This window comes from Chlorocebus sabaeus, chromosome 5, assembly GCF_047675955.1.
Source record: "Chlorocebus sabaeus isolate Y175 chromosome 5, mChlSab1.0.hap1, whole genome shotgun sequence".
NCBI lineage: Eukaryota > Metazoa > Chordata > Mammalia > Primates > Cercopithecidae > Chlorocebus > Chlorocebus sabaeus.
Window position 1 is genome coordinate 862392 of NC_132908.1, and position 21901 is coordinate 884292.

At 59.4% G+C, this 21901-nt stretch overlaps 1 protein-coding gene across 2 annotated transcripts in view; it reads right to left on the reverse strand.

Annotated features, from left to right (window-relative positions):
• Positions 1 to 21901, reverse strand: part of LMF1 (lipase maturation factor 1) — a 109674-nt gene that overhangs the window by 18478 nt on the left and 69295 nt on the right. For both annotated transcript variants that reach the window (XM_007980844.3, XM_073014983.1), the window contains exons 5-6: positions 17869 to 17934; positions 5587 to 5754 (exon numbers count right to left, since the gene is read on the reverse strand). In XM_007980844.3, coding sequence (XP_007979035.3) covers positions 5587 to 5754; positions 17869 to 17934 — 234 coding nt within the window. The remainder of the gene's footprint in view (positions 1 to 5586; positions 5755 to 17868; positions 17935 to 21901) is intronic.

Sequence of the window (21901 nt, forward strand, 5' to 3'; positions counted from 1 at the left end):
GGGGAGGCCCGGCGGGGGGTGTCGGGGGTAAGGGAAGTTCTGAACCAGGCGGAGGGGTGGCTGCGTCACTGTGAACACTCTGAACGTCCCTGAGTTCACTTCAAAAGCGTGAACTTTGCATTATCTGTGTTTCATCACAACCACACACAGCTCGGAGCCGTGAGCCCAGCTCCCTCCGGGACAGCCTCAGGACAGCCGGCCTGTGCACGGGGCTGACAGGGCCTCTGACTTGAAGGGGCATGAGGTACAGCCACCACAGGGCAAGGAGCCCTTAGGGCGGAGTGGGTGGGGTGGGGCTGGACAGCCCCCTGTGAGCAGGCGCCTCAGAGGCTCCAGACCTGAGCTCATCCCCTGCCCTTCCCACCCTGGCAGCCCCAGGTGTGTCTCCCTGTCCCCAGTGCCCTGGTGGAGGCTGATGGCTCCCGTGGGTGCTGGCTGGGTGGCCAGGCTCTGTGGTCACTGCTCACGTGCACCTCTCCAGGCAGCAGTGGCCCCAGGGCCCCGTGGAACTCTCCGGAACAGCTGTGTAAATTGTGCGTAGGAGGAGGGAGGCGGCTCATGCCTCAGCTCCCCAACGGAAGGAACACGGGAACACACGGAACCAGGAGGGGCCCCAGGGAGGCAACGCTCAGAGGTGGCCCTGGGTCTCAGGGCACTCGGCTGGCACAGGTGAGGGCATGGCCCCGGCCAGGGCACTACAATGGTAGAGGGCGCGGGTCACTCTCAGTCCCACACCGCATCATCCCCCAAACACCCTCTGCCCCATACGCCTGTGGTGGCAAAAGCCCTAGTTGAAAACCCCACACTGCCTGTGAGGGGGCAGGACGCATCGCGGCCGGGACAAGTGGCCGACCGTCCTCTCCTCTGAGGGGGACGCCAGGCCAGGCTGCAGAGCACAGCCACCACCCCGGCTGCTTCCACCTCATCCTGGACACGGTGTGGGGCTGGAGAGGATGACATGGCCTGACCTCTGAGGCCTGGATGGGAGGCGCTGCCTGTGCTGGGTCTTTGGGGGTGATGCTCAGAGGCCCAGGTGCAGTGAGACCCAGCTCTGTCCCCTCCCTTCCCAGCATCCCCACTGTCCTCTGCCACTCCCCCCACCAGGCAGCGGACTCCAAAACTAGGCCAGCACTGGCACTGAGGGAACCCGAAGCCCCGCCGTCATGCCTGGGAGGGTCCCTGTCCGCCTGCACCGTGGCCCGTTAGTCCAATTCTCATTCGACTCCCTGGCCAGGTTCCTGCGTTCTGAATAAACAAGGATGTTTTTGAGGCCTCTGGTTCAAAAGTTACCTCCCCCATTCCATGTCATGCTAACTCAACCCTCAAGTGACTCCAGCTTTCTTGATTTACTTAAGTAACTCAGCACCTTGCTTTTCATGAGCGCTTCTCCCAGCCAGCATCAGCTTATCTGGAGAGGGGCAGTGGTGGAACCAGCCACCACAGCCTGAGGGAGGGACGCTACAGAGTACACGGGCTGTGGAAGAGGGAGGTGGGATCCTGAGCACCCCCCACTGCCAGGCAACCACGGAGCCAAGCAGGCCCACACTCCCACCTGGCCGTGTGTCCAGGGGTGCCCTTGGACTGGCCTCAGAACCAGACCTGAGCCTGGCAGGGGCAGCTCTATATTCTCCACTGGCAGGGGCAGGCGGGAGCCTGGGGCAGCGCAGCCCACACGGGGGGTGCTGGGGAATGGGGGGGCATTCCTGGGAGTCTTCAGCCCGGCCCTCCTCCAGCAGCTGGGACCCCAGGACCACATGGCTGAAGACGGCTCAGGAGTCGCCCGTGTGTGCGGCACCACCCAGGTTAGGAATCCTGGAATAGACCACTCCATTCAGGCTGGACACTCCTCCCTGGGTGGCAGTGGGACCCAGAGCTGGCACAGTCAGCCCTGGCCCCACTCCTGTGCTCAGCACAACCTTCCTTGTGCCCCATGTGGGAAGCACATGTGCCCGGGGCTCCATCTGTGGCCCCTCGGAGGCTGAGTGGGGAAATAAACCGGGGCACGTGCAGACCACGGGGGTCTCGGTGCCGAAGAGAAACGGGCGGTGGAGGCTCCAGGAGGAGCGGGGAGCCCCACGTGCAAAGGGAGCCAGTTCGCGGAGGCCGCACGATGCTCCCCACTCCACAACATCCAGTAGAGGCAGCACCGTGGAGACAGAGGGCCGGCGGGGCACAAAGGACTTCCAGAGCCATGAGCGACTGTGTGAAGCTGTGATGGGGACACGCGTTGTCGTCCATCGTCCGTTTGTCGGAGCTCACAGAATGAGCAACACTGCACATGACTCTCCTGTCCACTGGGGACTCTAGCTGGCAACAGTTTACCAGTCCCGCCTATCAATTATACAATGTCCCGGCCAGTGCAAGGGGCTGAGTGCAGGGAAACTGTTTGGGATGGGGATAAGGGAGCCTCTGAAGTCTCTGCACAGTTTTTCTGAAAACCTAAAACTGTTCTACAATAAGTCTCTTAATTAATAAAACAGAGCTGAAACACCGGAGGAATGGACGCAGGTGGCTTGGGGTGGGCAGAGGTGGGCTGAGGACTTCAGGGGGTCATGGTGGCAAAGATGCTGCCCAAACTGAGATCTCCAGTAAGTTAACCCGGCTGATAACCACTGAGGAAACGGAGGGAAAGTAACAGGAAAAAATGTGAAAGATACAAAGAACAAAGAGAAAAACACAAAGATGTGGAAATATGTCCAAATATGTCAGTTGAGATGTATGGCCCTTTACTTAACAGAGACAGACGGCCAGGCTGACCCTAAGCATGACCTTGCTCCCGCTGTCTCAGGAGCTGCATCGGTGAAGACACAGGCCTTGAGGCCGGGCGCGCACCTGCAGTCACGGCACTTTAGGAGGTCAGACAGGAGGAGTACTCGAGCCCTGGAGTTCAAAACCAGACTGGGCAACATAGTGAGACCCCCGTCTCTACAAAAAATTAAAAATGGCTGGGTGTGGTGGCACCTGTAGTCCTGGCTACTCAAGAGACTATAAAACTAAGATAATATTATGAGTTTTCTTTTTTTTTTTGGCCAAGATTTGAAAACAGATGAAATGAACAAATTCCTAGGAAAATGTTCACCACAAAAACTGCCTCAAGAAGGAATCGAAACCCCGCCTGTCCTGTGGCTTCCAAGGGTGATCAGTCACAGAGACCCTGGCGGCACAGGTGGCCTCACGCGGGAGCACTGCCAGGTGTGAGGGACGGCCACCTTTGCTTTCCAGACTCCCGCAGAGGAAGAGGCTCAGCTGTGCTGGGAATGTGAACTTGCTTCAGCACCTGCAACATGAACGTAACCTGCCACGCTACGGATGGAAGAACGAGCATCTCACGACTGATGGAGAAACACTTTCTACAACTCAGCATCCATTCGTGGCTAAAAACCACAAAGGAGAAGTGAATAAAAGCAGCCACGAAAACAACCCACAGCTGGCATCGTGACAGACAGTGCGCAGGGCGGGGGCCCTCCCTGCTGTGGGACCCTAGACCCAGACGGCACTCAACCCCACCCAGCAGGGGAGAAAGGGATGGACGAAGAACCGGCAGAATCCCCAGATCGCCCACAGGATGCGTCTGCGAGGGACCCGTGGACAGACAGGGTAGTACCAGTGCAGAGGTCGCCCGAGAAAGGCTGAGGTCACCAGAGTCCCACACTTAGCAACCAAGAGGAGGAAGTGTGAGTTAAAATGGCACCATTTGCAACATCAACAAAATAAGTCATCTTGGAGCTGCTGCCCCCGTGAGGGGCATGGCCACACGGCATCGACTGACGCTACTCCAGGAGCCCGCAGACACGCGAGAGGCACGGCCACACGGAATCGACTGACGCTACCCCAGGAGCCTGCAGACACGCGAGGGGCACGGCCACACGGAATCGACTGACGCTACCCCAGGAGCCTGCACACACGTGTGGGGTACAGCTATTCTAGGAGCCTGCAGACATGTGTGGGGTACGGCTACATGGAACCAACTGAAACTATTCCAGGAGCCCTGAGCAGCTGCAGAGAGAAACGTGCGGTCCTGGACGGGGGCGATCTGTGAGCAAGTCTGTTCTTCCCACTTAGATTCACAGTGACATCGATGCCCGCCAGAGAAATCACCCCATGGGCACCGGCGCCTGCCTCCGAGCAGCTAACGTGGAAAAGCCCGAGGAGATCAGGAGCTGCTCAGGGCCCCTGCAACCACAGCCAGGGTCCTTGCTGGGGGGAGGGGTCAAGAACGGCACAGTCACCCTGGGACACGTGCAGCTTCCAGTAAAGTGAATCACAGGTCTGCTCACGGTACAGCAGTGCCCTTGAAAACACGTCCATGGGATGACGAGATTGCGTGTGTGCATGGCAGGCTGTGGTGAAAACCAGAAACCACCACGAGCGCACAGACAGGACAGACAGACTGACCGCAGGATGCACACCATGAAACAGGGCCTGGCCAACAACCGTGGGCGCCCCCACGTGCACCAACATGGCGTGGCACCTGCGCCTGCTGACGGAGCTTTGCCCCTAGAGGCTGTGGTGCTCTGGCAGAGGTGGGCAGGGCAGGGGAAGGGCGAGAACTGGGGGGCAGAGGTGGGCAGGGCAGGGGAAGGGCGGGAACGGGGGGGCAGAGGTGGGCAGGGCAGGGGAAGGGCAGGAACGGGGGGGCAGAGGTGGGCAGGGCAGGGGAAGGGCGGGAACAGGGGGGCAGAGGTGGGCAGGGCAGGGGAAGGGCGGGAACGGGGGGGCAGGGGCGGGCAGGGTGGGGGCAGGGACATGGGGCAGGGCGGGGGCAGGGGCATGGCACACCCAGGTGCATCTGTTTTCCAGAGCACGTGGAATGCCACCCCAGGACCCGCGCATTGCCTGGATGTATGCCACACCTCCATCGAAACAATCGAGAGAGAGAACCACCTTTAAAATCCCCACCACGTTTTCCTTGGGAATTGACAATCGGAATGTAGTGTTTACAGGGAAAAGCAAACGCCCGGGACTGCCCGGCCGGAGGCGGCGTGGGGGTGCCCTGCCCTTCGAGGCGCCCTCAATGCAGGGGTCTTGTGGGGCAGGGATGGCAGTGAGCGTGGGCAGGACGGGGGTTCAGGGGTGCCTGGGGTTCCGGGGGCAGGGGGAGGCAGTCCCTCACCCACATGGAGACAAATGACCCTGGCCTCTCGCAGACCCTGGTTCCTAGTGGACTGACACGAACACGGGAAAGGAACCCTCTAGAATGGAAGAATCTTAGGAGGGGATCCCAGGAATGTGGGGGCGTCCACACAGGGCCTTGGCGTGCCTGACCCCGTCCCGCTGCCGAGCCCAGGACACGGCTGGGCCTCTCGCAGCTGCAGGAAACGCTCTTGGGAGGAGCCAGTCCTTGGAGGACGCCTGGGAAGGAGACCCTCAGCCTCCAGCCCGGGACAGGGCCGCAGTCGGGCCCCTGCAGGGGATGAGACGGAGCTGCTCAGGCCCTGACACCAACCAAGGCTGGGGAGGACAGGCTGTCCCCAAGAAAGGGGGCCTATAATGCCCCAGGGGTCTCCCAGACAGCAGGGCAGCCAGAAACAGGGCGATGGACCAGCGTCTGTGGACACGGGGGCTGGGCGGGCGGCGCGGTCTCACCTGGAACAGGATCTGCAGTATCCCGTGGATGATGCAGGCCCGCCGGCCGAGGAAGAGGAAGAAGGGCACCAGGAGCTCGATGAAGTGGTTGCTGAGTGTCTCGAAGCGGTGGAACCACCAGGGCGAGTGGTGTAAGTAGTATGCCACAGGGTTGGGCACCGGCTGGGTCTGCAGGGACAGGAGGGGCCGTGAGGTGCCTGGCCAATCTCGGGGGGTGGGGCTAGGGATAGGCATGTGGGTCCCTGGCCCCCTGACCCCGGCCCCTACTGCACACAGGATCCCCCTGGCTTGCCTCACCCTGCACACGTGGAGCCCACCTGCCAGCCTGAGAGCCATGGGACACTGAGGGGGAAGCGAGCTTTTAAAGCAAAAGCAAAGTGTTTATTTTTGTCTTAAAATCTTTATCATCTAAAAGCCAAGAATACACATCCTAACTGAAGGAGACAACACCTGTAACCGTCCGTGCCGAACTCGAGAACACAGGCGGTCGGAGAACGCGCTGCCCGCTGCCCACACAACCCCCAGGAGCTGGGGTCCGCAGGTGCCCTCAGGCTCAGGATGCCTCTCCCTGGGGATGGGCACGTGGGTGGGGACGTGCCGGTTGGGGGCCCCGAGCCCAGCTCAAGGCTCTAAGCGCAAAACGTGGCTGTGGGGACCTTGAAGCCTCCCAGGCCAAGGCACAGAGGAGTCCCCACACCTGGGGTCCACTCGGCAGCCCTGTCAGGAGGAAGGGCGGGAACTTGCTCTGCACCATAACTGAAAACTATCAAGGCCAGGCCTGTGATCCCAGCACTTGGGGAGGCCAAGGCAGGCAGGTCACTTAAGCCCAGGAGTTTGAGGCCAGCCTGACAACATATCAAGACCCCATTTCTATAAAAATAAAAAATTAGCTGGGCATGGTGGTGCATGCCCGTAGCCCCAGCCACCTGGGAGGCTGAGGCAGAAGGATCGCTAGGACCCAGGAGGTGGAGGCTGCCGTGAGCCATGACTGTGCCACGCCACTCAGCCTAGGCGACAGAACAAGACCTTGTATTAGTCAATCGATCCATCAATCAAATCAGAGCGGTTGTGCAGACTTGTCTGGAGTGAGAACGCCCGACTGTCAAACGGGGTCCAGGCCCCCACACGCTGCTTCCTGGAAACCCCCGACGATGGGACCCGGAGTGGCACTGCCAGGGCCATGTGAGTCGGTGAGCCCAGGGTGGTGGTGGGAAAAGTGCCTGTGATGGACGATGCTGCACGCTCTGCCTGGCTTTGCAGAGGGGCCTGCCCGCATGCTGCTCAGGGCTGAAGGCCTGGATAGCACAGCCCACAGGAACCATGGGGTCCGGCACAGCCGGACTAGGGACAATGACAAGCCCTGCAGAGAGGGAGGCAGCCCCCAGACGCTTCCGAGTCTGCACCCTGGTCCTGGGACTCCCGGGGTCCAGAGAGGATGCGTGGAGGTCGGGGCCCTCAGGTGGCAGAAAGCGCACGTAGGGGCCGTGCTGGGCAGCACTCGCTCCGGGGTGGGGGTGTGGGATGTGCAGGAGAGGCGGCCACGTGCACACCCAAGAGGGGGTGTCCGGGCACAGGGCCCCAGTGCCCCTGAGAGCCGTGGGCTGGGGAGGGTCCTGAGGCCTCTGCTCATTTGCTTACAGGGCAAAGAGTTATTTTTGTTTACACCGAGGCTGGGAGAAAACATCATGACCGGAAACTCGGCTGTGGGCCGTGAGGTGGGTGTGGCAGTGTCACACTGCATGGCAAGGCCAGGAACTCCCGTGCGGCCAGGACATTCAGCCCGCAGCCAGGGGAATGGTGGGTCAGGGCATGGCAGGGCTGCTGGCCCAGACCTCAGGGAACAGCCTGCAAACTTCTCCTAAAAGACAATTTTAAATAAGAAAAACATGAGGAAAGTGTGAAGGGGATGACACCTGTTTAGGGACTTAGAAGGCAGCAGATCTTGGGGGAGAACGAGTGTTGTCTGTTGGGACCCACCCCCCAGTGCCCACAATGAAAAGCCAGAGAAGAACCAGAACGCCTGGGCTGCCACTCCCCTTGCAGGCTGCTGCTCACTGTGCGTTTGGGGTTGTGGCGAGACCCACGCAGGAGGCGGCAGGCTTGGCCAGGTGCTGGGAACAAGCATCTCCAGGGCTAGGCCCACACCTGAAGTCCCAGCTCTCGGTCTGGCTTCTGGGGTGGGGGACTTGAACCTCTCCTTCCCTCCTGCACGCTGGGGCTGCTAACGTGTGGCAGGGGAGAGGAGACTGCTTATGCTTATCAGGTGAGGGTCCTGGGACAAAGAAGGCAGGTCCCATTTGTTCCAGGAACAAGCCAATCACAAAGGTCCCTGTGGGAAGCGGCCCTTGGATGTTTGTGTCCCAAAGTGGTGACTGCCACTGGCTGAGACCCTCACCTGGGAAGGGGCCACGGCAGGCGCACAGTGCGATGCCTTTGTGGACATGCAACCCCCCTTCCCATCACGGCAATCGCAGATGGAGGAAAACGACAGTGAGTGGCAAAGATGGTGACAAATGTGGCAGAAACGGGGCTGACGTGACCCAACGCTGTGTTAAAATGAGAAGAACCTGAGGCCCAGCTGTGGTGGCTGCTGCCCCTCCCTGAGTGGGGTTCGCCTCCCCAACTGACCTTGGCCCCCCCTGAGCGGGGTTTGCCTCCCCAGCTGACCTTGGGGCTCAGCTTTGGCCAAGAGAATGCAGTGAGTGATGTTCTAACTCTCAAGCTCAGTCCTTGAAGAGGCAGATCCAGCCCCATGAAAGATCCCTCTACTCTGAGGCCACCAAGCTGTGAGGAAGCCCATGGTGGCCATGTGGCAAGGCCACCAGGAGACACACTAAGTTCCAGAACAAGTGAAGCCTTCCTGGACCTCTCGGCCTGGCTATCAGCTCGTGAATGACCCCACCTGACACCATGTGCAGCAGAAGAGCCGCCCAGCGGAGCCCATCACAGGACCAGGGGAGAGAGGAGCTGCCCAGCAGAGTCCATCACAGGACCAGGAGAGAGAGGAGCCGCCCAGTGGAGCCCATCACAGGACCAGGGGAGAGAGGAGCCACCCAGCGGAGCCCATCACAGACCAGGAGAGAGAGGAGCCGCCCAGCGGAGCCCATCACAGGACCAGGGGAGAGAGGAGCCGCCCAGCGGAGCCCATCACAGGACCAGGGGAGAGAGGAGCCGCCCAGCAGAGCCCATCACAGGACTAAGGGAGAGAGGAGCTGCCCAGCGGAGCCCGTCACAGACCAGGAGAGAGAGGAGCCGTCCAGCGGAGCCCATCACAGACCAGGGGAGAGCGGAGCCGCCCAGCGGAGCCCATCACAGGACCAGGGGAGAGAGGAGCCGCCCAGCAGAGCCCATCACAGGACTAAGGGAGAGAGGAGCCGCCCAGCGGAGCCCGTCACAGACCAGGAGAGAGAGGAGCCGTCCAGCGGAGCCCATCACAGACCAGGGGAGAGTGGAGCCGCCCAGCGGAGCCCATCACAGGACCAGGGGAGAGGAGCCGGCCCAGCAGAGCCCATCACAGACCAGGAGAAAGATGCTGCGGCTCTAAGCCACTGAGGCTTGGGGTGTGCTGGGCGACAGCAGATCTGAAACAGCCTGAATCCAGAAACCAAACAGTGTGGAACTCTGATGTTAGTGGGAAAAGCCCATTTTAGAGAAACCAAAGTAAAAGTTTTTCTGAGTCTTTGGGTAACAGATACTTAGTATTGACTCACACACCCTCCACCCCAGACAGGGCTCAGCACTCACACCTGTGTAAGCTTCCTCACATCCTGGAGAGGTACAGAAACAATGTTTGAAGAAACACTGGCCAAATATTTTCTGAAGGTAATGACAATGATAGACCTATAGATTCAAGCAACTCAACGAACTCCAAGCACAAAAAAACGAGGAAAACGACACCAAGTAACCAAATGGTCACATTTTACTGCATGACAATATGACACTATTGATCACTTTGATTGTAGTTTGATTGACAAATAATCAAATTGTCACAAACTGCCTATGTTAATTAGATCATGTTAGTTGGTAGTGTTTTTCAACTCTTCTGTATCCTTATTTTGTATCTACCTGCTTTATCTGTTGTTGAAATCTCCAACTTTATGAATTTGTCTACGTCTGCTTGCAGTTCTATCCATTTTTGCCTCATGTCTTTTGAAGCTCTATTACCAGGTGCATAGATGTTTGAGAGTCTTCTGACCTCCTGATGAACACTGTGAAATAGCCTCTTTACTCCTGATCACATTCTTTGCTCTGAATTCTGCTTTGTCTGGTGTGAAGGTGGCCAGTCCAGCCTTCTCGTCACTTGTGTTTGTATGGTTTGCTTTCCCACCCCTTACCTTTTGGCCTGTGTCTTCGTATTTGAAGCGTATCTCTTAGAGTAGTGTTACAAACTACACGTCATAATCGAATATTGCTCAAAACTTGTGATAAAAAATCTTACATGCAAATACAGAAAGATGTTACAGAGTACGTAGATAAGGAGTTGTCATAGGAAATAATGCAAATGAGATAAGAGTAGAGTACAATCTTTAAAGTACTGAACCTGTCAACCTAGAATTCTATACCCAACAACAATCTCTTTCAAAAATGAAGGTGAAATAAAGACTTTGTTAGACATTGACAAGCTGAAAGAACTTGTCACCAGCAAACCTATGCTAGAAGAAATGTCAAGTCTGTTAGGTGGAAGGAGAATGATCACAGATGGAAACCTGGGTCTCCACGCAGGAGTGAAGAGGTCTGGAAATGGTAACATGAGGTGGAGGGAGAATGATCACAGATGGAAAGAAGAGCTCTGGAAATGGTAAGTATATGGATACACAATGAGGCTATTCTTCCAATTGAAGGAAATGTCTCTGAAAGATAATTGGACTGTTTAATTGAACTGTTTGGCAATAATAGCAAAAGATCAGGAGGGGAAAATACTGTTGGTAGAATATTGTTGTAAAATTCTTTCAGCATTTATGAAATAGGCTTAGTATAACTTGAAGGTGAGCTGTTATGGATTAAAGGTATGTACTATAAACCCTAAAACCACCACACAAATAAGACAAAAAAGTTACAGCCAAGAAAGAAAATAAAAAGGAGTCACAAAAATATTCAATTAATCCAGAGGAAGGTATAAAATAGAGAACCCATGGGAGAAACAGAAAACAAGTCGCAAGATAACAGCTGAAACCTTCCCCAGGAAAGACTGCAGTTGATGCCAATGGCCAAACACCCAGATAAAGGGCAGGACTTGTCAGACTGGATTGAAAAATAAGACCTAAGCATACTCTGGCTCTAAGAGATCTGCTTCAAATATGAAGACACACACAGGCTGAAAGGTAAAGGGTGGAAAAACAGCATATAAATGTGAGTGACGAGAAGGCTGGACTGACCACCTTCACACCAGACAAAGCGCAATTCAGAGCAAAGAATATGAGGAGGAGTTAGGAGGCCATTTCACAATGTTCATCAGGTCGGAAGACTCTCAAATATGTATGCGCCCGATAACAGAGCTTCAGAAGACATGAAGTGCAAGCAGACATAGACAAACCCATAATTAGAGTTAGAGATCTCAATCTCCCTCATCTCAATAATTGATAACAGGCAGAAAATGAGGACGTACAGGAGACCTGAAAACACTATAGGCCAACTTGATCTAATGAACCCTGGCAGAACACTGTTCATTTTTAGCTCAAATGGAACTTTCACTAAGACGAACCATATTCTGGGCTACAGAACAAATCTGACTAAATTTTAAGACTCAGGGCAGATCAAATACATTCTGACAATAAAGGAATTAAATTAGAAACCAATAACAGAAAGAGATCTGGAAAATCCCCATCCCTTTGGAGCCTTTACAGAACCTCCGTTTCAGTGCGGGTTACAACATTTGATTCTCACAGTCGCCTTAGGGTAGTGGGTGACCAGTTTAAAGTTGGAAAGACAGAACTTGCTCGGGATCACACAAGCCAGTAAGGCGGCGTGGAGGGTGGGCAGCACAGGGCTGCGTAAGAACAGGGCTCAGATGCAGGCGCTGCCGTCCTGGGCTGCGTGGGTAGAAGAGCCGTGAGCACTGCTGACCTTGAGGTGGCACCCCTGCCTCCCATACCGCGGCTGTCCCTGGCAAGAGGACCCCAGGAGAACCGGGAAATCCAGGCCCAGGGAAGGCCGGTGTCTCCTCAGGCCTGTACTGGCCTGGTGGGCTGCTCTGCCGGGTGATGCCAGGGTATGTGCCTGGGGCTGTCAGCCGGGCCCTGCCAAAACCACGCTGCAGTGGGCCACCGGCCAGGCCCCTCCCACCCGAGGCCCCTGACACTCCCCAGGCCCCTCCCACCCGCGGCCCCGGACACTCCCCAGGCCCCTCCCACCCGAGGCCCCGGACACTCCCCAGGCCCCTCCCACCCGAGGCCCCGGACACTCCCCAGGCCCCTCCCACCCGAGGCCCCTGACATTCCACAGGCCGGCACTGCCCCTCCTCCCCAGCCCCCAGCACACACAGAAAACATTATCTTCTTACAAAAACCAGTAGAACAGCCAGGAGACAAGGTGAGAAGCCTCAGCTCCCAGCATGCTGGATAAGAGTCAGGCACGGTTCCCCTAACGATGACATTTACAGTCTTTAAAGGTAACACCAACCTGGATATATATTATTCCCACATTAGCGGGCCACCATATCTGAAGGCGCTTGGTGACTCACATCCAGTCACAGCCTGAGGGGGCTGGCAGCCCACGGCCCCTAGTCGTAGTTAAAGGCATTACAGGATCTCCTGGCCCAAACCCTTGCTGGGTGGGTCCTGGGACACAGGAGGGAAAAAGGCTGTGTTGAGCTTCCCTGTTAGGAGTCAGCCAGGGGCAGCCCCAGCCGCTGTGCTCTGTGTGAGCCTTGAGGGGGCAAGCTGGAAAGGGGCGCCTGCCTGACATAGGGATGCACCAGCCACAAAATACACTGGTGGAAACTGGCTAGGCCAGGCTGAGCATGTCAGCACGGATTCCTGCACTCCTGCCGGGAGTGTGGGCACACGCGGCCTCGGTACCTGTGGCGGAGCTGGGCGGGCAGGGGGCATGAGCCGAGGCTTCTCTCAGCAAGGCTGCTCTGGGCAGCAGGGCCCTGTCCCCCGGGGGCATCTACAGCAGCTCTGCACCCCCTCAGTCACTCCCACCCACACCCGGAGGCCCCACAGAACTCTGGGAGCCCAGTCCAGCGAGGGCTGCTCTGTGCGGCCCGCCCCATGCAGAGTGTGCACTCCTAGCACGAATGGCCTCTGGTCCCCGTGAGCACCTCGGGGTGAGCAGGGCTGTCGCAGGCACCCTGGAAGGCATGGCCGTGGCCTGGGCCTGGAGTCAGGGTGCAGAGAGTGACCACGGGCAGGGGCAGTGCTTCCGGATCTCTCTCACCACTGGTCTAAAACTCCGCCCACATGTGTGGGAGCCAGAGACGCACCCCCAAGCCGCAGGCTGCCGGCCGCAGGCTGGGAGACCCTGGCTCCAGGAGTGTCAGGGGGCCCCAGGCAGATCCAGGGGACCCCCGCCCTGCCTAGGCAGCTCCCTGAGGGTCTGTGGTGCGTGGCGTGGTCCCTGGTAGTGAGCCGACTCTGGGAGGCTCCGTGCCATCACGGGACCTGTCTGTAGCCCTGAGAGCGTCCTTCAGCAGACAGACTTGTCGTTCTCCACAACATCGGCCCAAACTCACAGACAGGCCTGACCTCGGGCCAAGCCTTGGGGTGCAGGGGGTGGAGCTCAGTGGGGTACTCCTGCCGGCAGCAAGGGAAGTGGCCGTGGGTCCCTGCCCGCCCAGGCCCTGGCAGGGGCTGCCCTGTGCCGCGTCTGGGAAGCAGCTCTGGAAGGGGTGTGGAAGGAGCACCGTGGGACTGAATGATGGTGCTAGACTCCTGCAGCTCTCTAGCAACAGAGTCACGTTCAACTCCCCTAAAAAGCAACAGAGATTTGTTTGCAATGTTCGGGGTCCATGTACTCCAGATCCAGGGAGTCTTCTCTGCATCAAAACCATTCGTGGGAGTCCTCACCCCATCCTTCTCGATGACAGCTGACTTCCTAAAACCCAAGTGCAGACAGAGGACAGGCCTGGATTTTCCATTTCAGCAGCCAGTGCCATCCCTGCTGCTCAAAGCAGCTGCGTGACCCTCGCATTCACAACCTGCTGTTGCATCCGTGTCATCAGGAGACCACTCTGACGTGGGGACCGCAGCAACCCTCCCCACAGCCCGCTGCATTCCGGATGGCGCCCGTCCCCGGTCACCAACCCTTGTCCTGTGCTGGCCCTGGGATCCTGGGGGTCCTTGGGACAGGGCTGAGGACATGGCTCTGGTCCTTCTGCTGGCTGAGAGCAAGCGGCCGTCAATGCATCCCCAGTGTCTCGTGGGACCGAGCCCTTGGCCTGCGGGGTCTGCACTCACTCTGGGTAGAGGACGTCAGAGCTGAGTGAGATGCAGGACATCCTGGTGGAGTCTACGGAGATCTGGGAACACCACGCGTGGAAGGCCACAGGCTTGTCGGGAGTTTCAGGCAGAGCTGCCCTGTCGCCTTTCACCCTCCGGGGAACTGGCCTCTTCTCTTGGAACTTGAGGACGCCTCCCCTGCTGCTTCTGGCTTAACCGACTGAATTTGCTGGCAACTGCCTTTCGTTACCAGCAGATGAAAACAGCGGCGAGTCTGGGGTGTGAGGCTGCGGACAGCCATGGCCGAGCAGTTCCTTCTGGGGAGAGAAGTCCGCACACTCGGAGCTCGAGCCCGGAGGGAGGAGTCCCCAGGGTGCATGGCTGCCTTTCGCTCTGTGCTGCTGAAACTTCCGGAGGTTTCCAGGCTCCTGAAGGGGCTCAGCGTCCCCCACAGCATAGGGGCAACTCTCCTAGAAAGGGGCACCCCCGACTCCTTATCTGACCAGCAAGAAGCGGAAAGACAGCAAAAGGGCCTGAGGCCCCCACCCACGATGCTGTGGGGCAGACGGCGAGGCTCAGGGGCTGCAGGCAGGGGCCCTGCCACCTTCCGGAATCAGGTCCTCCTCGGAGAGAGGATTCATGCACGGCCCTGGGCGCGCAGATGACACCCTGACTTCCTGAAACCTTTACCAGTGCCTCGTCCTCAAGACACACGGGAGGGAGCGTCCTTGTCTGAGAGACAAGTCTGAGGTGAGAGGGGGCTGCAGCTCCCGTCCCAGCTGAGGGCCACTCTGCCTCATGGCCGCTGTCCACCTGTGCATCCCTCTCCCGGGGCCCCCATGTAGCTGTCCCCAGACGTGATGTCCTCGCTCTCCCCACACTCTGCCCCCTGTACCTGGCCTTGGACTGGCCATGGCCACTGCTCCATCTGTCGAGTGGAGTCCAGGCCCCTGAGGCCGGTATGTGGGCCATCCCTGCCCCAGGGGACACAGTGAACCGCAAAGAGCCCTGTCACGGCGGTCCACCCGCTGCAGGCATGGCGCCGCACTGCTCTGAACACTGGCTGCTCCAGGTACTCGCTCCTGGAGGCCCAAGAGGCCCCCGGGATGCAAGAAAAGGGGTTCCTGGGCCCTCTCCCAGCTCAGTGGGGCTCCCCCATGCCTGTTCAGGTCATGGTGGGATTTGAAACACAATTCCCCGAGGACAGTCTCTGCAGCTGGGTGGGGCGGGGGGGCAGGGGGAGCGGCCCCACCCGCCAGGACAGCAGCTGCCGCCAGAGCCTCAAGCTGCCCGGCTTGGCCCTGGACCCTATGTGACCATCAGGACATCAGGCTCAAGGCTCTCCGTGAGCCAAGGCTCAGCCTGTCCTGGGATGTGGATGAAAAGGGCCCTGACCTTGCACACCCTGCACTGCAGCCTCAGTGTCTGGAGAGGGGAGGGGCCCCAGCCACAATCCAACCTCCCAGGAGGCTGCAGCTTCCGGAAGTTCAGCCATGTGGGTACAGGACCCCCCATGTGTCTGGGCCTCTTCTAAGGACACAGTCGTTGGCTTTGGGGCTCAGCACAGTCCATGCTGACTTCATCTTAACTAATCACAAGGCGGTCCCAGATAAAGCCACGCTGCAAGCTACAGGGAGAGTGGGTTTGGGCCCTGCCTGCAGGCCCTGTCTGTGGCCCGGACACCGCTGCGGCCAACCCTTCGGGTAGCAGTGACACTGAGGGTGCCTTGAGATATCCAGGGCCATCCCTCAGGCCCGGGCTGCCCCTGCCTCTGTGCTCCAGCCTGGGCCCACTCCGTCCACTGTCTTGGGCCGTGTCTGAACTGGTGGAGTTGGCGGCGGACACAGAGCACTCCTCACACACAACACAGCAGAGAGCTCCGGTGAGGGGCAGTCCTGGGCCTCTGGGGCACAGGAAGAACTGGGTGCTCACGGGGGCGGGAAGGGACCCACCGCATCCCAGCTGGCCGCGTGGACACAGGGGAAGGCAGTGCTGACAGGCAGCTGTGGGGCCCCCCGGCCAGCCTCCCCAAGAGTTGCGACCTGCGTCCTCGCCGGAGCGCAGCTGTGGTGTGACCCGCCCCTCAGACACCACACCCTGGTGGTCCTGGCCAGGTGAGTCCTGGGGATCCTGAGACACTCCCGGGCCCAGGGCAGCCACGTTCACTGAAGAGACACAGCCCAGGATGCCTGACAGCAGCTGTAAAATGCAGCCACTGCGTAGAGAAGGCATCAGTGTTTGTGGGGACACAGGTGGGCACCTCAGTGTCTCTTGCCAATGGAAACCTGCATGGGATGGTCCTCACCAGCACCCAGCCTTTGTGGATCTGAGCCCAGGGCACCACTGCTGTCCCCACCTGTGCCGAGCCAGCGGGCTCCGTGAGATGTGCTGTGGAGCTTCTGACCTGGAGACACAGGGCCCACCCAGCTTTCCTAACCTGTCCTGAGGGCGTCTGGAGACACGGGAACTCCCCACACTGTCTTGACCCGTCCTGAGGGCACCTTACATGGGGCCCCTCAGCTCTGCTGACCTGTCCTGAGGGTGATGGGGGAGACACAGGGTCCCCCCTAACTTTTCTGACCTGTCCTGAGGGTGTCTGGACACACGGGTCCCCTCAGCTTTCCTGACCTGGGCTGAGGGCGCTGGACCTTCTTGGGGGCAGGGTGGCCGGCGTGGGCTGTGGTGTGCAAGCTTTGTTGGCGATAGCCTCTCACGCACGTGTGCTCTGCGGCTGCTGCCTGTCACAGCTGTGTTGGGACTATCCAGCCACAGAGCTGAGAGCGTTCGCTTTCTAGTATCTCACTGACCGTCAGCAGAACCTAGTCTCAGAGAGAGAGGAGCTCACAGGTCCTCAGCAAGGCGGGGCATTTGATGGGGTACGGAGTGATCTCAAGAGCCTGAAGAATAAAGTCAGGACACAGCCACTAAATGTAAATGCAGGCACAAATGCCTGTCCCAGGCCGGCACGTGGACCAAGACACGGAATTGCAGCAGAGGCGCCACGTGAGAACGGCACCAGCTCCACGCGTGGAGGCGGTGAGTGCCAGAGCAACCCTGGCAGAAAATGCAAAGGCAATGAGACAGTTGCCACGGGCTGTCGGCGGCACGCGGACAACGACGGCTTCCACGTGCAGGTGTGAGCGCTGGCCGAACGCAGGAAGGGTGTCCAGGCCTGAGATGCTCTAGGTGCACCGTGGCCATGACCACACAGGCCCAGGGTGGGGATGCTGCTACCAGGAAGCTCCCACATGGACTGAGAGCAAATGACTATCCAAGCTCCAGGCCCCAGACCACTCCCAGCCCCTACGTGAACTTGTGAGCTCCAGGCCCCAGGTCACTCCCAGCCCCTACGCGAACCTGTGAGCAGATGGCAGGAACCGGGGTGTCTAAAGGGACTCAGCCTGGGCCTGGGGGCCAAGCACAGTGGAACCATGCTGTGGTTCACACCTGCCCTGTGGCGCACACCTGCCCGTGTCCAGGTAATGATGGAGCCACAGCTCTGCATGGCAGGGGCTGGGCACACAGCCAGGAAGCCCCCAAGAGGCACCTGTCGGGACGGTGGGGAGCTGTGGACTCCAGGAAGGAGGGGCTGGCCTGGAGGCCTGGGCAGGACCGAGGACAGCAGCAGAGGGTGCCGGTGCAGGAACCAGAGCAAACCAGCTGCACTCGAGACCATGGAGGGCCACGGACCCCGTCCCTGCGGCCCCAGCAAGTGAGGGGCGCCTGCAAGCCCCCGTGTGACCACCCCACCCGGAGAAAGGAAGGAGAGGGTGTCCTGAATCAATTGGGGGTGACCCTGTGACGCGACAGCTCACCAGGGTGTGCAGGACTGAGCCCCACCAAGAGTGGGAATGGGACGGCGTGACGCCGGGTGCTCTGCCCTCACCCTGCATGGCACGCTCACCTCGTAGTGGAAGTCCATGCAGGTGAGGTCTCGCCAGCACCGGTCGCCCCGGATCTTGATCAGGCCCTGCAAGGAAGACAGCAGAGGGCGAGTCAGTCACGGGGGCTGGGGACGCGGCAGCCCCAACAGAAACAGCTTCCCGGGAAGACGAACCGTCCACGAGGGCTGTGGATCTGGGCTGCAGGTGCCGTGAGAGAGGGGGCCTTACGTATGAAACACCTGGGAAGAGGGAATTTGGGAAGGGCCGATTCAGGGCTGCTTTGATGAACAGGAGTGAAGTGCACACCGCGGGCGTGAGCAACAGTGGCTTCCTTTTTCTAGTCAGCGCCTGGTGCGCCTTCCCCAACACTCATTCTCAGAGCTCCGGGCATCATCACGCTACGGAAGGTGCGTGTCTTTAAAGAGGAGAAATGCAGCACGCGCTGCACAGACCCCACGGACAGTGTCAGAGGGAAGCTTCTCAGAGCCTCCCCACGGACAGTGTCAGAGGGAAGCTTCTCAGAGCCTCCAGGATGAGCCCAAAGTCAGGAGGGAGCGCCCAGTGCACATGTGCCTCAGCCACGCCCCCCTGCGGCACAAAGGGGGCCCGGGCGCAGGCCCCGTGTGTCTCCCACACACTGCAACTGGCTGCTGTGAGGATGCCTGGGGCACAGGAGAAGCTTCCAGGGGCCTGCAGAGGGAGCCGTCAGCACTGGGGAAGGTGGGACTTGGGCAGGGAGGCTGTGGGGGCGGCGGTTCTGCAGTGCTGGGCCACAGTGAAGCATCCAGGGAGGGGTCGGCTCCCACACCCATCCGCTTTCCCTGGGGCACTCAGGGCTTCAGATGATCCCTTCACAAGTCAGAAACAATTGCCCCCTCCTCCCGCCCACCCTAAAATCACCGCTGAGACACAGATTCACATCCAGCGTCTCTCACACTGGCTGCGTCCGAGGTAGGACTGCACAGACGCGGGTGAGCCCTCCTCCATGACGGGGGTTTCTGCTGCTACAGCCACTCCCGGCCAAATCCCCTGGGCTCCATCTACCTGTCCACCGGGCCGTCCGCCCGCCCGTCCCCCCGTCCACCGGGCCGTCCGCCCGCCCGTCCCCTGTCCACTCGACTGTCCATCTGGCACATAAGCACTGAGTGCCCGTGAGGTGCTGGGTCCCGCACCACCCCATAGAGGCCGTGTGCTACAGGCGCAGGTGCGACAAGGTGCAGAGAGGCAGGACAGCCACCAGGCGTGGCAGACGCGGCGGCACATAAAGGACAGGAATCCATGCCGCAGGTTCAGAGCCGACGGCTACGGTCGGTGTAGCATGGTGGGCTCTGGGGCAGCTGCACTGGCCTGCAGGTGGTGCTGTCTCGCTGCTGCCCACATGGTGGGAAGAGGGTGAGGGTCTCTCTGGGGACAGTTTCATAACGGCCGCCTCCCATCAGCCAGTGCTCCCTCCGTGGGCGTGCTGGGGTGTTGGGCCTGGTTCCTGGTACCATGACACTGGGGTCAGGGTTTCCATGTGAAATGGAATTCGGGGAACACAACTGTTCACAGCGGAGGCTGGCTCGTGTCTGGACAGAGCTGACAGGGCTGGCCTGGGCGGGGAGCCCTGGGGCAGGGTGGGCATGGCCACGAGGGAAGAAGAGGAGGGTGAGGGTGCACTCCTCAGGCAGGAGCATGAGGCGCAGCAGGGCTGAGGAGGCCGCAGCGGGAGGCCCAGGAGTCCCTGGAATGCAGGCTCCCTTCCACCACGGCGCCAGCTGCGGTCCCACTGTGGGAGACTGGCCTCCAGACGGTGGGGGATGCAGCCTGAGGCCTGTGGGGGCCGTCAGGACCTCCAGGGCAGGGGCCGGAGCTGCCGCTGGGGTGGAATTTCCTCCTCTCCAGGGAGCCCCACCTCCAGCCTCGGTCTCCTGCCCGGTCGGGTCAGCCTCAGGCTCCCAGTAGACTCCTCCTCCCCAGGTCAGCCCATCATGGGCTGGAGCCACGTCTGCAAAACATTAATACCTCCCAGCAGCACGGAGGCCAGCATCTGGTGACGGACCAGGGACCCCAGCCCAGCCAGGCTGACACAAAACCGACCACACATGGGACGGCCTTCGGGGTGGCTGCGGGCTCCAAGCCAGGGCCAGGCAGCACGGGAGCCGCCAGGTTCTCTGGCTACATGTGACCGAGAAGGCAGCAGGCTCTGCTGCTGTCTGTGCAGGACGACCTGGGCAGCCGAGGGGTGTGTCCAATTCCGAGTTTGGAACATGGGGCCTTCGGGACTGGCGGGGGAGTGGGACAGCCAGGAGAGGCTGCGCTGCGCCCTGAAGGACGGCACGTGGCTGAGAGGGACACGAATGAGAAACGGCAGGGGAGTGGGACCAAGAGCCCAACCTGGCCCTACAGGAACATCAAGCAACAGGCACCTGCTCCGTGTGTGAGCCAGATGGGACACCACCTACACGCAGGCTGCACGGTCCACAGACGCACCTCGGCGGGGTTCTCAAGCTCCGCCACCCCGCACACTGTGAAGGTTGTGTCTGGCGGGGCCACGTCTGGGTCTGGCATCACCGCCTCTAGGGTCTTGCTGCACGCCCCCGCCCTCACACGCCCTGCACCCCCAATGGCAGGGAGGGCACCAAACACCCCGGAGTGTTACTGTTTAAAGACCTGAAGGGTGAACTGCCTTAAAAACCGAGTCAGGTCTTCTGGAAGCTGGGTTTGCTCAGATCACAAAAACACCAGAGACTGTTTCCTGCTTGGGCGCCTGTCCTGCAAACGTGCATGAAAACAGCCGAGGGTGTCCAGCTGACTGGGTGGAGCAGGCCCCACTACTCAAGGCACTGCCCATGCCCAGGGCAGCCACTGCTTCTGATGAAATGCACAGCTCCACCGGGCAGGGGCACAGCCACCGCCCCCGCTCCCCCCACACGAGCACCAGCTCTGCTCCCTGCAGAATCCGAGAGTGGAACTCTATGGAGATTCAAACCAGGAAAAGAAGAAAAAAACAAAATAATTAAAATGTCATTCAAATTCTAAGCTGATATGAGACACTTAAAAATCTGAAAAATTCTTTCAGGAGTGGAAGATAATTATATTCCTCCCATCTATTGATTTATCTCTACATTGCAGATGTCAGATTTTCCACGGATTTTTTTTTTCTTCCAGAGCAAGTGTCAAAGGAACAAAGCCTTCTTTGAGGCTTTTCAGCCCAAAATTAATTCTTAAAAAAAAAAAAAAAAAGGCACAGACAGGCCGATAAACGCACCAGACCCAAAGGGAGCCGGGGACCCACTGCCCGTGCTACCCTCCCGCTCTGCTCAGAGTGCCGGAACTTTCCAGGCCCGTCGGCGACGTTCCAGCCTCGCAGCGTGCGGCTGCAGCAGCTCCTCTCCCGATGCCCGTGTGTCCTGGGACACACGTCCCCAAATCTGCCACCTGGAAACTCGAAGCGTCTGACAGTCTTATGCGGCAGAAGGAGACGCTCTGTGGATACCCCGTTTCTCTCCCTTGGCCCCAGAGGCCTGCTGTCTACCCTGCAGTGATAGCCCCCTACATAGTGGCTCAGGACAGACCCAAGCCCCAAAGTCCCCGAAAGCACCGGCTAACATGGTGTTCAAGCAGGCGGCGCCGCCAGGCCTCCCTCCGAGCCACAACCTCCTCCACCCTCCCGGCATTAGGGTCCCCTCGCCTACATCAGTGGCCCTTCCTCCCCACCTGTAAACACATGGAATTACTCGCGACAGGTCCTCCCTCTGCAGGAGAAAACTCAAAGGGGAGAGCTTCGCCCTGGAGCTGGGTCACAGCCTGGTGCCCCTGTGAGCAGTTGCAGGGGTCTCAGGCTTGTTGCAGCAGCCACTGCTTCTCCCTGAGTGCTCTGAGAGCTGGGGGTGGGTGGAAACCGTGTCTCAGGGTGAGGGGACCACCAGCAGGCTCCGTGGGCACAGGCACTGTGGGGTCTATCAAGGTCCTCTTATCTCCATATCTGAGGGTGGCCCAGGCGCGGCAGGGGTGGTGCCTTGGGTCCCACCTGGCTCCGTGGCTCTCCCGTTTTCCTGGGATGGTATCCGC